This window comes from Balaenoptera physalus, assembly GCF_965194825.1.
Source record: "Balaenoptera physalus genome assembly, chromosome: 17".
Taxonomy (NCBI): Eukaryota; Metazoa; Chordata; class Mammalia; order Artiodactyla; family Balaenopteridae; genus Balaenoptera; species Balaenoptera physalus.
The window spans coordinates 83,197,958-83,212,712 of NC_138895.1; the positions used below are offsets into that span (position 1 = coordinate 83,197,958).

At 51.6% G+C, this 14,755-nt stretch overlaps 2 protein-coding genes across 6 annotated transcripts in view; one reads left to right on the plus strand and one right to left on the minus strand.

Annotated features, from left to right (window-relative positions):
• Window positions 1-14,755, plus strand: part of DENND3 (DENN domain containing 3) — a 64,039-nt gene that overhangs the window by 37,812 nt on the left and 11,472 nt on the right. For all 5 annotated transcript variants that reach the window (XR_014255686.1, XM_082433768.1, XM_082433769.1 and 2 more), the window contains exons 14-20: window positions 1,537-1,796; window positions 2,927-3,097; window positions 4,431-4,560; window positions 7,135-7,242; window positions 9,858-9,997; window positions 13,090-13,250; window positions 14,517-14,650. Coding sequence is in view for 4 of the 5 variants with exons in the window: in XM_082433768.1 (XP_082289894.1) it covers window positions 1,537-1,796; window positions 2,927-3,097; window positions 4,431-4,560; window positions 7,135-7,242; window positions 9,858-9,997; window positions 13,090-13,250; window positions 14,517-14,650 (1,104 nt within the window). In the remaining variant the exon portion in view is untranslated. The remainder of the gene's footprint in view (window positions 1-1,536; window positions 1,797-2,926; window positions 3,098-4,430; window positions 4,561-7,134; window positions 7,243-9,857; window positions 9,998-13,089; window positions 13,251-14,516; window positions 14,651-14,755) is intronic.
• The window catches only part of SLC45A4 (solute carrier family 45 member 4), a 106,573-nt gene continuing 99,068 nt past the window's right edge, over window positions 7,251-14,755 (minus strand). The window contains exon 8 of the mRNA XM_082433839.1: window positions 7,251-9,015. Within this exon, the coding sequence (XP_082289965.1) occupies window positions 9,004-9,015 (12 nt within the window). The 3' untranslated portion in view covers window positions 7,251-9,003. The remainder of the gene's footprint in view (window positions 9,016-14,755) is intronic.

Consider the following 14,755-nt stretch of genomic DNA (forward strand, 5'->3'; position numbering starts at 1 on the left):
TAGAAAAACACAGGTGAGCCAGAGGAGAATCAGCTCAGAATCCTGCCACCTGGGAGATTTTCGCCTGAATATTCCTGCGTCTGCACTGTGTGGGGATGAGGCCAGAGTCAGTTGTGGCCGTGACATCGAATTCCCCAGGAAACCGTTACCTGGCAGGTGTTAGGGAACCAGAGCCGAGCTTTCACAGCCTTTCTTGACTGCTTAGATCTGGCCTCCAGCCAGGCTGGGATGGGGAGGTTCCTGCGTCCTGAGCAGGGCCCCAGCGGGAAAGGCAGACCCACGAAGGCCCAGCGTCGGTGGGGCCGTCTGCCTGGCACCTGCCCACCCGCCGGCAGGGCTTTCCTCTCTAGTCCTCAGTCTCCTGATCTAGGACCAAGCTGCCCAGGGCAGTTGGGCCTGTATAGAGGGTAGAGCACAGCAAGCATTGTTAGATGCCGTGAGGGAAGAGCGCATCAGCTTAGTGGGCCCCTTGTCCGGGAAGGCTGCCCATGGGCCATTTTATCTGGGTCTTGAAGGATGGGTAGGAGTTTTCTGGTCCGAGCACTCCAGACCAGCGTGTGCAGAGGCACATAACAACATGCTTGTCACTGTGCTGGGACACAGGAATGCGAAGGGGAGGAGGGCCCCGATCCTGGAGGAATCTGGGCCTGGTGAATACGAGGAACCTCATTCTAGGCGTGGAGTGAAGCAGGCCGCCAGCGGGGGCAGCTTAGAAGGCGGGAGACCACTTAGGAGCTTCTTCCTTTGCAGGATATGAAGGGCCCTCTGAGGACAGGGCAGACAGATACAGGATGCATAATGGAGGATGCAGGGGCCAGACACAGGGAAACATCGATATTAGAATGGGCCAGACTTCTTAGCGGCTGAGTGGGAGCTGGGGGTGGCTCCAGCTCCATGTTACAGACAGGGAAGCAGGTTCGTTCCACAGCTGGCCTGTGGTCACACTGCTAAACAGTAGTGAAGCTGGGCTTCGGACTTGGGTCTCTCTCTGACTCCAGAGCCCCTGAATATTGGACATTTGGGAAGGTTGCTGCATCAACTAAGATCATCACGGTTACAAATAATAATTTATTTGTTCACATACCCAAAGAGTACTGAGATAAATCTGGCCTGGCTTCAGGTAAGGCTTGATCCAGTGGTGTGGGAGTGTCACCAAGGATCTGGTCTCTTCAGCATTAGCTTCACCCTGGGACTGGCCCCAAGATGGCTGCCACCAGCTCTAGAGGTGACACAGGACTTTGTCCTTGTCCCAGTGTCCCTACCTGGTGCCCTAGGAGTTACTGTGACTACCTGGTTAGGTAGGGGCTGGAGAGGGCAATGGGCTCAGCCCAGATCAAGTGCCCACCTGGGCACCTGGGGAAGCTGGGGAAGGAGGGGACGCTTTCCAGGTGGTTTCCATCCCGGTAGACTTAGGTGCCGGCGCCACCTGCTATCTCCTGCGGGTAATGTGCTGCTTCCTGATTGTAAAGCAACCATTCTTGAGGCACCTGTGTACGTGGCTGTAAGAATCTTTTTTTTTTTCTCTATAAAACTAAGGACACCAGAAACAGATTGACCCAGAAACATTCAAAGATTTCTACAACTGCTGGAAGGAGGCAGAAGCAGAGGCCCAAGAGGTCAACCTGCCTTTCTCGGTGATGGAACAGCTGGACAAAAACGAGTGCGTGTATAAGCTGTCAAGCTCCGTCAAAACAAATCGCGGTGTGGGCAAGATCGCCATGACCCAGAAGCGCCTGTTCCTCCTCACTGAGGGGAGGCCGGGCTACGTGGAGATTTCCACCTTCAGAAACATAGAGGTGAGGGCAGCTCTGGAAGCCGCCTGGGCTTGGGAGGTGCAGCAGCCGGAGCAGCCCACCGGGCTCTGCCAGCCGTGGGCCCGTCACAAGCCACTCATGGTTTGTGCCTCAGTTTGCTCACCTGTAAAGTGGGAATAAGGATGCACCCTCAGAATAGGAGTGATGTGAGGACTGAATAGATGAAGTGGGTGATGTGTTCAGAGCAGTAAGTGCACCGACAGCTGATTCTCTATTCAGCTGACTTGTATTTGGGGGAAGAGCAAGAAGCAACGCAGGCTTGTCCTTTCGCTGACCTGATTCGACAACGTAGAAGCACAGAAGTTGCTTTACTGAGAAATGGCCGTGGGCCAGCCCCTGTGAGCTGTTCCATCTCACACTTCCTGCTTAGGTTCCTGGCTGGCCCACGCTGTTTATTTTATAACAACTTTAAATGTCATCTTCCCCACTAAGGGAATCTGGGTTGAGATCGTGACTCATGGCTTACCTTTATTTTCCCAGGTTTATTTCCTAAATTTATAAGCGGCGTATTAGATGTGTTAATCCAGTTACTGCATATTCCCAGAGACAGAAGAGGCATGAGAACTCCCCTGTGGCCCATGCTTAAGGCTGGGCCAGTGGACGCACCTTCTCACTGGTTCCTTCAGTTTTTCCCCCAAGCCTGCTTTGATGGGCTTCCTCCCAGAAGTCCAGAGACAGAGATTTAAGGAGGTGAAAGAATGAAGCACCTTTAAACGCTTTGGACGAGTCCACCGGTGTGTCTCTGTCGACGTGTGGCTGACAGGTCACACTTAGACCCACCAGGAAGGCTCGCTGAGCTCCAGACACCGCCGTGACCCTGACTCCCTGTCGCCCGTTTCTGAGAACAGATCACCTGGAGGAGCCCCTATTCACCCCACCCCCGGCACCAGGCTCTGGGTACTTCAGGGCCTTCTTGGGTCCTGCTGGACCTCCCCCCGGGCAGCCCCAGCCCCAGGCCAGCCCCAAGGACTCTGCCTTCACATGGGGATGTCAGCCAGTGCCCTTCGGGTCCCCTCAGTGTGTGCAGACCGCCACCCCTAAATGTATTTCCTATTGACTCCAGGGTCCCTGAGGGTGTCATTTCATTTACATGCCTCTTTTTCCCTCTGCAGGAAGTCAGAAGCACCACAGTAGCTTTTCTGCTCCTGAGAATTCCCACTTTAAAAATCAAAATGGTGTCCAAGAAAGAAATCTTTGAAGCTAATCTTAAAACAGAGTGTGACCTGTGGCACCTGATGGTGAAGGAGATGTGGGCTGGGAAGAAGCTGGCCGACGACCACAAGGTCTGGGGCCCGGGCTGCCTTTTTACTCTCACCCAAGGCTCATGTCTCTATAATAATGCTCAGCATAAAGCCAGGGGGGACGGGGGACTGGGGCCTGGGCCTGGTCCTGGGCACGGGATCCATTGAATTAGATGAGGTCTCATCAGAAGGCATTAAGAATGCTGTGGTGCACGCGGCCCAGTGCAAAGCCCTGGGGTCTTGGGGGATGCCGTGGGGGCAAACGCAAGGGCTGGCAGGGTGGTGTGGGTGGACTGTGGGAGTGACCGCTCTGCACTGCCCCCTGCCCCGGGTGACATCCCGGGGAGGGGAGGTCGGGGGCTGGACTCCGGCAGGTCTGAGCTGGGCGGTCCGGCCACACCCTGCTCTAAGCAGCTCTTCGTTTTTCCCCTTCACAGGATTAGGGTTTTGGTTGGGGGGAGGTGTTAGATTCCTTCCATAGGGTTACATTTATATCCTAGGGACTTCTGTACCTTCATTTACTTTGGGCCAAACTGATGGCTTTGATCACACCAAATTAAGACTTCCTAGTCATGAAGGGTACCATGGACGGAGGGTAAGACATGAGGACACACGGTGCGGGGGACATATTTGTCTTGTCTAAGTGGCAAGATGAGACAGGAAGACCCACAACAAAGTGGGCAAAGAGTACGAATAGGGAACTCCCATGAGGGAGCAGTTCAGAAGGTTCTAGAGAGGTGTGCCCACGGATCCTCAGGGAGATGCAGGTGAGGGCGGCACCCAGTGGAAAGCGCCAGGAAGAATGTACGTTCAGTGGTGGGAGAGCTGCCGTTTGTGATGGACGTTCTGTCACTGGAGGAGCCCAAGGTCGTGGAAACAGAAGGAGTGTTTCTGTTTGGAGCAGGAAGCGGGGACCAGGTCCTAAGATTCCAATATTCTCTGACTTTGGGGCTCACTGTTTGGTTTTATACCCACTGGTTTATTTAGCACACACTGGCTCATCAAAGCCCGTGGGCTGGCAGATGTCTAAGGAAAGTCGTACGGGCTCACATCCCACCCTCTCCTTTACAGTGTCTGCGGCTGCCTTTGCCCTTGACGGCAGAGCTGAGTCGTCGTGGCAGAGATTGCATGGCCCACAGACCCTAAAATGTTCAGCACCTGGCCCTTTACAGAAGTTTGCCGACCCCTGGTATAAACAGCCAGTGTTTGTCTCAGCTAAGGGGACATGATTACATGACATCAAAGCCAAATCTAAACTCTTCACGTGGCTTTGAAAAACACACATCTTTGAACGTGTTGTTTTATGTGACGTGACAAAGTCTTAGAGTGAAGTGATTTCAGTGAAGCTGTGCTGAGATGACTGTCCCTCCTACAGGACCCCCAGTACGTCCAGCAGGCACTGACCCACGCCCTGCTGATGGACGCCGTCGTCGGTGCACTGCAGTCGCCCGGCGCCATCTACGCGGCCTCCAAGTTATCTTACTTTGATAAGATGAAGAACGAAAGTAAGATCAGCATGTGTTCAATGCAGCCATGGTGGCTTGAGTTATGTCTTAAGTGATTTCTATCTGGTTGACTTTTGTCTTATCAATTAGAACCAATCCCAAATGTCTCAAATTTTTTTCTTCTGTACTTTTCATTTCTGAATATCACACGTTGTTCTGCATCTTTGCTTTTCTCACTTAATAACGCCTTGGCGCTCTGTGCTCCGAAGGACACATCGAGGCGCCTCATCGTTTCAGTGTCTGGGTTATTAGCGTCCACTTTGCACCGGATGATGTCGGTCCTGAATCTTAGCTGCCCGCAACAGAATTGCTGCTGGCTGGTTCAAGCAGAGCAGAAATTTGTGGAAGGCTGTTGAGTGACTCACGGAATCGCCATCGTGGTCGCTGGAGGTCTGCAGTCGGACACACGCCCACTGCAGAGCTGCAGGGACCTCTGGGCCCGGTTGCCCTTGGCTGCTGGACCTCACTGCACGAGCGCATGGAGGCCCCCGATGGCCATCTCTCTTTTTTCTCTTGATTCGGTCAGTTTCCCCCCATAGCAATTCTCTGATCTCCGCCTGTAGCTTTAAATCTGGCTCTCACATTCTGAAAGCCATACAGAGGTTGGTGGTAAGCTCAATTTTTTATTTTTAGAAGATTTTTCAAGTCTAGGAAATAGCAGATAGGTAAGAATAGCTTTATGCATCATTTTAGCTACATCTGTTTTGTTTCAACTTTTAAATGATCTCCTAAAACCAACTGTCCTGTGCTTTGCATAAAGAAGCAGAGAATAGAGGATTACTTATCGCTATTAACATTACTATGTGCCGGAAGTCACATGTGCTAGATTAAACCCACAACATGAAACTAATTCATGAAACACAGATGAACAAGTTGTAGGATGTTTTTAAGATGACATCTAGTTCTATCTGTATGCACTTTTTAAAAAGTAACAGTTTTATTGAGATATAGTTCACATACCATTCCTTTTTACAGTGCACACCTCACTGGTATGAGTGTATTCAGAGTTGTACAGTCGTCAGCATAGTGGGTTTTGGAACATCTTCATCACCCCAGTAACAAGCCCCATACATTTAGCAGCCTCAGTTGCTAAGCAACCACTAACCTCCTTTCTGTCTCTGTGGATTTGCCACCTTTTGGCCCAGCCTGTGCACTTCCTCTAAGTGAACTCATATGGAATGTGTCCTGTGATGTGTCCTGTGTGTCTGGCTTCCTTCGTGTAGCATCACGCTGCAGGGTTCACCCGAGTGGCAGGTGTCACTACTTTATTCCTTTTGTGGCCGCATGTATTCCGCTCTGTGGATACAGCACAGTTTATCCAGTCCTCCATTGACCATTTGCGTTTTTCTCCTTCCTAGCTGTCGTGAATAGTGCTGCTGTGAACATTCACATACAAGTTTTTGTTTGGACATGTGTTTTATTCCTCTTGGGTATATACAGCCAGGAAGACACTGTTGTTTAAACTGTCATCCTAGAATTAGGGCAAACAAGCCTCAGTTATGTGTTGATTCCCCTTGGTGCGTTTTCCTCTTTGCTGTGTCTGTCACTACCTGTGTGATCCCTGGAGCGTCCTGGTCCGAGGACCCCCCTCTCTGGGAGCAGACAAGATGCTCCAGTTGCTGGAGTGACTTGGAGGCGCTCTTGTCAACAGTCCTGGAACCAGACATCGATTGCTGGGGTTTTTTCCCCCCCTTAATTAGGAACAAAATCAAATACACACTACACTTCAGCTGTTTAAACCACTCCAAGCTCATGCCTAATCTTTGTCAAGAGTTTACAGAAAAGCCTTCTCACCTCTCTGGAAATAACATACACAAGTTACCATGGCAGCACCCAACAAATGACACTCTTAATTCCATACAGCAAAGGGGGGATGGTCCAAGTTCAGTGTCCCTGATCCCTTGTTCCCAACCAAGAACTGTTTTCCCTTGTGTAAAGCGTAATGAGGCAACCATACATGATCCTGGGCTTAATAGCTTATGGTCCATTCGTGATGGAAGGTCTAAAAATGAAACTTTCTGAAATCTGCACCCCGTCCCTGGGGTGGGGCGTTTGGCAGTGACTGGAGATATTTGTGGTGTGTGTGTGTGTGTGTGTGTGTTTGTGTGTGTGTGTGTGTGTGTGTGTGTGTGTGGCAGTGGGGAGGTTGCTCCTGGCATTGACTGGGTGAGGCCAGGGATACCGCTAAATGTCCTACAGCACACAGGACACACCCACGGCAGCCACATTATGTGACAAGGGTGAGAAACCACTCGTGGGTTAGATTTATGGAGAAACGTATAAAGTCTTCTCTTGGCTAGACCATACGTAACGGTTCAGTGTGGACAGAGGTCAGATCATTTAGCTCGAGAGCTGTGTTTAAACAAAAAGCAATGTGAGACATTGGCAAATGCCCTCTGGCCGGATACGCTTGGCTTTACTTTAATGTTCAGTTTAAAGAGAGCATCATCTTCACAAATTATGAAGTTTTACCCCAAAGCTAATATCCTAAGGAAAGCGGAATGTGCAAGGCTGTTGGATAACGTGGGTCTCCTCGAGTCTGGGGAACTAATCCCCCCTGTGTCTGCATTTCAGTGCCCATGGCAGTTCCAAAGACGACCTCAGAAACCCTGAAGCACAAGATCAACCCTTCCGCAGGAGAGACCTTCCCACGCGCCATCGATGTCCTGCTCTACACCCCAGGTGAAGACCATTCCCTGCTTTGTCACTGCTGTTTGTTTTTTTTTTAAATTTTATTGACGTATAGTTGATTTACAGTGTTGTGTTAATGTCTTCTGTACAGCAAAGTGATTCAGTTATACACATATATACGTTCTTTTTCATACTCTTTTCCATTATGGTTTATCACGGGACATTGAATATAGCTCCCAGTGCTGTACAGTAGGACCTTGTTGCTTATGTCGCTGCTGTGTTTGGAACAACCTGAGAGCTTAGGACTTGTGGTCAGGGTCAGCGCTGAAGTGGAAGGGAAATGGCAGGATGAGGGTGGACGGGGACCAGGTGGTTTTCTACTGTCGGAGGGCGGAACCCTGAGCAATGAGGTGCGGCCTCTCTGGACTCAGAGGCTGGAGCGGGGCCGTGAGGGCCGAGTCCCCGTCCGGCCTCGCCATCCTCACGTCCGGTGGATAAAGGCCCTGCGCTTCTGTCTTTGGTCGGATCAAGCCCGTTGTCACCGGGATGGGATGGCTGCACCTCCTACGCTGACGTGCACGTCTCACAACACGGCTCTTCCTGCTTGGAGTGGTCGGACGGTCCCACAGACTTTCAAGGCCCCTACGAGCTGCGTCAGAGTGATGACAGCAAGAAGACAGGGTCGCTGCCCGGGCCTGGGGGTAAACAAAGACCGCCCTGTGTCACAGGCGTACAGCTGTCCAAATGCTTTTACTTAGTTCTGACTTGCAGAGAGTTGCAGCAGAGCGTTGCTCCAAGGTTTATAGTGTTGGGAACAAAGGAGCTCAGTTCCGGGCAGAAGAGAGCCTTCGAGTCCGGTCGCCCCGTGTCGCCCTGTCCGCATCAGGAGTTGGCAGCGGCGGCGGCGGCGGCGGTGTCCGTGCACCCCCGTCCTTCACCCTCCGAGGTTCGTGACCTCACGGGGCAGTCCAGCGATCCACAGCCAGGAGCTTCCATTCCACACGGTTTCCGATGGGCAAACTGAGTTTCTGTGGCAAAGCAGCCTCCCGGCAGGAGAGTTTCTCTCTTCCCTGAATGTCCAGAAGACCCAGTAAAGCAACAGATCTCAGATGAAAGAGAGTAGAGAGCGGCCGAGCCCATCCCTCTGGAGCCTTCATTTATCCAGTCGAGGCTCTCTGTTGATGTCACTCGGCTGTGACAGCACAGACCAAGACGCTTTTCATCACGGCATCTGAATAGAGAGCTGTCCTTAGATCTACGCTAGTTTCCCTTAAATTAAGCCTGACTAGACCCTGGGTTTCCCGTCATCATGGGCTAGTTCCCGTCCCTCTGAGAACATCTAGAAGGGCCGGACAAAGTATAAAAAAACAAAGGAGAACAGGGGGGCCCCTTTTCCCATGCAGTGGCTGCCGGTACTGGAAACAGTAGCCGAGAGAGCTTTGGCCAGCCGTGTGGGGTCAGGGGGACGAGCATGGGGTCAGGACGCACCCGTCAAGAAGCGGCAACCCCTCCGAGAATTCCGGGAGTCAAGGGAGCCAGGCCCCGGGCACCAAGCCCCGCTTCAGATCACCCCAGTCTCTGGGGGACTGAAGACTGTGTCTCAGTGGGCAGGATCTCCCCCAGGGGGGCCAGGAGACCAATGGCATGAACACCCCAGAAAGACTGGCAGATTCACACTTCTTGCACTTATGACGGAGGTGGTGCTACAGAGCAGGGGGGGGAAAGACGGTCTCCATCACAGAAGGCGTTGGGATGTTGTGCGTCCGTGTGGAGAAGATGGAGCTCGACCACACCTCAGATCACACGCGGCCGTCACTTCACAGTCTAAACGTGAAAGGCAGAAACATAAACAAATGAAACTTGGAGGCGATAACATAGAAGAAGATATTCATGACCTTACGGTAAGGAAAAAATTCACAAATAGCATATAAAAAATACTAGCCATAAAGGAACAGACTGGTGAGTTAAGGATTTTTAAGAGAAACTTCCAAACGAGTGAAAGTGGCGGTTGCAGAGTGGGAAAGGGATGTTCACAAGACGAGAGGACCGACAGGGGGCTCGAGTTGGGGATATTTAAAGAACGGCTACAAGTCAAGGAGAATGAGACAGCCCGATTCAGAAATGGGCAAGAGACGTAAACGCCTCACCACGGAGGAGATCCAGACGGCCAGCTAAATCCAGCAGCCTCATCGGCATCAGGGAAACGCAAATAAACCACAACTGAAAAACCAGAGTCTTCACGCCGTCAGGACGGCCAAGACGGAAAGCGCTGACCAGGCGTTGCGCTGGCGGTGACGTGAGGCAGCGGGAGCCCAGCTGCCCTCGGGGACGTGCCCACAGGCTCCCTCCTTCCTCTGTCCCTGCGCCCACTTCCCTCTGCCTGAAACGCTGCCCCCGAGTGAATTCTCAGGCCTCCTCCAGATCCTGGCTCAGGGAAGCCACCCCCGGGCTCCGTCTGTCTGCGTGTTTCTCTAGCTGGAGCCAGCTTGTCCCCGAGACTCGAAGCTCCGAGGGGCACGGAACCTCGAGCCGTGCTCACCTTTGGATCCTGGGCACCCAGGGTGGCACCTGGGGCTGAGCAGGGGCCGGGCAGGACCTGAGTCGTGTATGAACCACGTGCTGATGCAGCAGAGGGTTTCACCGTTTCGGGTTGCTTTCCTCTTTAGGGCATCTTGACCCAGCAGAAAAAGTTGAGGACGCTCACCCCAAATTATGGTGCGCGCTGAACGAAGGCAAGGTGGTCGTGTTTGATGCTTCCTCCTGGACGGTTCACCAGCACTGCTTTAAAGTGGGCACTTCTAAACTGGTGAGTGAATGAACGCGCACAGTACTCAGTCAGCTTCCGGGTTAACCTGTGATTTTGGAAACTGAACACGTCCACCTGTATAGGCAGCGGGACACACGAATCCCACGGCGTCACTGAATCCTGCAAGTCGGAGGGCTTTGATTTTTATCTCGAGTTTTAAAATGTAAGCTTGTTCCATCCTTCACTTACATGTTGTTCTTGAAGTGAGCAGATAACGGCTTTAACCACTCCTGCTCTGAAATCTAAAACAGGATTTCAGTCATGGAAAGGGCAGTGTGGTAGTCTCACATTTACATTGTCAGTCACCGAAAGCAGACACTAGAATCATTTTAACACATTTGGGTTTGAAAACTAAGAACCATTTAAGTCAAATCTGCATGATATTATAGTTATTTCGTGGTTGAGAAACCTCAATTCTTTGAGCTTTTAGACTGATAGCCTAGTCAACTTTATTTAATTAAAAGAAAGTTAAGGGACTTCCCTGGTGGCCCAGGGGTTAAGAATCCGCCTGCCAATGCAGGGGACACGGGTTCAAGCCCTGGTCCTGGAAGATCCCACATGCCATGGAGCAACTAAGCCCGTGTGCCACAACTACTGAGCCTGCGCTCTAGAGCCCGCGGGCCACAACTACTGAGCCCGCATGCCACAACTACTGAAGCCCACGCACGCTCAGAGCCCGTGCTCCTCAACAAGAGAAGCCACTGCAATGAGAAGCCCGCGCACCACAACGAAGACCCAACATAGCCAAAAATAAATAAATAAAATAAATTTTTAAAAAAAGTTAAATTCATGCAAACACAACCTCACCCCACCCCTACAAACCCGAGGTCAAGTTTTAGGTCTGTAGCCCTCAGTGCCACCAGGATCAGCCCCCTGGTTTTTGGAGACTTCTCAAGGCCTTGCACAGCCCTTTGAAAATCATTTCTTATTTCTGTACTACGTGATGTCAGCCATGTGCCCCAGGGCCTCCACGCCTGGAACGGGTCGTGTGAATTCGTGTTTCCAGCTGAGGGGCGATCAGTGGCTCCTTTCCAGTGGGGCTGCCTTTTAACTCGGCACTCCAGGTATCTTTGGCGATACCACCCTACTGTTCAAAATGCTGTCACACCTACTCCTTGTTGGGCTTCATCCTGTTCAAGACCCTCTGCGGGCACAAAAGAAGCCGTTGTCCCAAGGGGTTCTTGCTAGGAAAATCCTCAGGCCAACTCCTTTAACACAAAACTTCTTTTTTCACGTTTAATGTAAAAGGCATGGTGTAGTGAAGTTTACGTACCTAAGTGTTCCTCATTACTTAGTATCATCAACTTTGATGGCCACGTTCCACCATCTAAAGATAATGTGACAATCTATGCTTTCAAAACTGGGGTGAAACAGAAATACTGTGAATTCAAATGTATGTTGCCAAGAGGGTGCGGGATCATTCTAAAGAAGTTGCTAAACCATTTTCCCCTGCATTCAAATAATGAGCCTCAGGTGAGAAAGGAACGGGATCCAAGACACACTGAAGTAAAATATTACAAAAGTCTAATAACGCTTTAGATGAAATGAAAAACAAGGAGGAGAAATTAAGGACTTCACTCTTATTCTAAAATTTAATTTTTTTTCTGTTGATTCTTAGTTACAAGCATTTCAAAGACTGTTTAATAATAGAATAACTTTTAAAATCCTTGTGAAAATAAAATCATATGGCTGCATTTTGTATCAATCTCTACTGCTCCCTAGTTAGTCCAGGTAACATTTAATTAAAGCAGAAAGTTATCCAGTTATGTGAAAATGTCTTCCCACTGGTTTCACAGGGATATTTTGTACTGTTTCAACAAGACAGAAACTGGGGCAATTATCTCTAGAAAATGCTGCCTCCTCTGAAATTTGAAGTTCCAAGTGGTTTATCTAAGATATCTTTGGGCCACTAAAGAAAGACATTTTACCAAAATGTTACAACAATTCTCAGGTAGATGCCTCAAAAGAAAGGGCTTTTTTAAATGATTAATTCTGAAATTAGCAAGGTAGCATCTTTTTCTAACTTATAAGAATGTTTGTTGGTAAAATTAAAGCTATCACTTTTTATGAGCTCTTTCTTCTGACGAAGATAAGTAACAAACAGTAAGCACCAGCGGTACTGATTATACAGGATTAGATCTAGCCTCAGCCCCTCCACGGTGATGTAACTGTGCTCTTTGAAATCTGCTTGGATCTGACAATCTGAGACCCTTGTTCGGTTACCAGTAAAATGTTGCCCGTATCATGGATAAAGTCGGACACCGCTCAGGAAACGTTTAGGGAACACTTTTTTAGGGATGCGATCGGGTTGGTTGAGATGTACAGGCAGACACATTTGCGTTTCACACGTTTATGTGGCTTTTATAACTCTTCAGTGTTTTAGTCCTTAATTTCTAATTTCAGAAAGTCTAAAGATAGTCACTGGCATTGACCTTGCTAAGCTGGAATCCCCGAGAGCGCTCTCTTAGCTGCAAGAGCACTGGCATGTTGTTTGTTGCTAATATACAGTCTGTCCTCATTATTTGCAGGTTCCATATTTGCAAACTTAGCTACCCGCTAAAATTTATTTGTAGCTCCAGAGCAGAAACTTACGGCGCTTTCATGGTTCTCCACAGACATGCACGTCTACAGAGGAGGGAGAAATGGGAGCTGTGTGCATGTTCCCAGCCGAGGTCAAGCAAGGCGACTCTGCCTTCTTGGTTCAGCTCAAACCGTAGACAGGTGTCCTTTTCACGGCCTATTTAGTGCCATGTTCTTCGCATTTTTGTGCTTTTTATCATGATTTTGCTGTTTAACATGGTGCCCTAGTATAGAGCTGAGGTGCCAGAGGCTGGAATGTGCTTTACAGAGAAAATGTGGACCCATGCAGTTCAAACCTGTGTCGTTCAAGGGTCAGAGGCATCCTTAAACAGGAACACACAGCAAGATGATGTGTTGATCGAATGACAAGAGCGTGACCAGAGGCCGGCAGGACCCTAAGCCTGTCGGTCCGTGAGCGGCGGCTCAGCCTGGCTGTGAGCGTACAGGACAGAACCGACTGCCGGGAACACGGGGAACTGACTGCTCTCCTGCTCTCTCCTCGGCCCCCTCAGAACTGCATGGTGATGGCGGAGCAAAGCCAGGTGTGGGTCGGCTCGGAGGACTCGGTCATCTACATCATCAACGTCCACAGCATGTCCTGCAACAAGCAGCTCACGGACCACCGCTCCAGCGTCACGGGTCTGGTCGTGCAGGACCGAGCGCAGGCACCCAGGTCCGGCCAGGCTCCCCTGGGAGGAGGGGCCATCTGGCTCTTGCGCGGGTCAGGGGTCCCAGAGGGAAGGGTTCCCATGGCTGTGGGCCATGGCCTGCAGGGCCCGGGCTGGGCAGGGGGAGCGAAGCAGGTCTGGAAGGTGGGTCGGGGACATTCCTGTGTGGTGGGGTCATCATGGGTGCAGAGAAGCGGCCTCTGCTGGAGACCGAGTCCAGCATGCGTGGGGTGCTTGTAGCAGCTGGCACCCAGCCTTCCTTGCCTGTTCTTTGGCTCTGGTGTTTGCCTGCCATCCTGGGCCTGTAGACGCATCACCCTAATCCCGTGTCTTCTCACGGAATCCCCTGTGTGCCCGTGTCCAAATGTCCCCTTACGAGGACACCGGTCAGTGTTGGATGGGGGTCCACACTATTAGCGGCATTTAACTACTTCTGTAAAGGCCCTACTGCCAAATAAGGTGGCATTTTGAGGTGCTGGGGGGCTAGGATGTCAACATATCTTTTTTGGGGGACACAGTTCAACCTGTAAGATGTATTTACCTCATCCTTCACCGGCTTTAGCACGTTAAGAATGCCAGCCCCCCAAGGGCAGCCCCGTGTCTGTCCTGCTCTCTGCCGTGTCCTGTGCTTGGGGCAGGGCCTGGACACAGCAGGTGCCTAGGGGAGATGTGAGAACGAGGCGGGGTCCCCGTTTCCCTCTGTGAGGAAGCGGGGCTCAGTGGGTGTGTGAGGTATGCTGAGGTCACCCACCCTGAACGGGCAGCCCCAGCCCTGGGCGCAGGTGGCCATGGCTCCTAAGCTTTTCTGCCGCTTCCCTCTGTGCCACCTCCACCCCCTTGTGCCCCAAGTTTCAGGGGTGCCGCCTGTCCTCAGTCGGGTGGGCTTAGGCCCTCACGTGAAGATGACACACCATCAGGTGGTGGAAGGGCCGTGCACAGCGCTAGCTGAGCCCACCTCCCCGCAGCCGCCAGTCACTGACGCTGATCCTTGGACTTGAGCTTGGAGGGGGCGTGTGCCATTCCGGGCCCCTGGCGGGAGGGGTGGATTTTAGTTAACAGTCCTTTACGGTTCTGTTCACAATTCCTGGCGGAGCCAGTAGCCGTGTTGGAGGTGCCGGGGTGGGCGGGGGGTGCTTAGAAACCCGCCACCCTGACGGCGCTGGCGTCTCTCACTGGCCGTGTTGTGGATGCTTTACCTGGTGGGAACTTGAAAAGGCACACGGTGTTCTCAGGGCCACGGTTAAGCGCCTGCACGCGTGTTCTCCCCGCAGCACTGTGTACTCGTGCAGCGCGGACGGGACAGTCCTGGCCTGGAACGCGAGCTCCCTGCGGGTGACCAGCAGGTTCCAGCTGCCGGGCGACGGGCTCTCGGCCATCAGACTGCACGGCGGCCGCCTCTGGTGCTGTAAGTGCCTGGTCCCTGCCCTTGGCTCCTGCCCAAGCTAGGAAAAGGCAACGGCAGGGGAGCCAACGCCCCTTTCCTCTGCCACACGCGTTTCCAACTTTGACT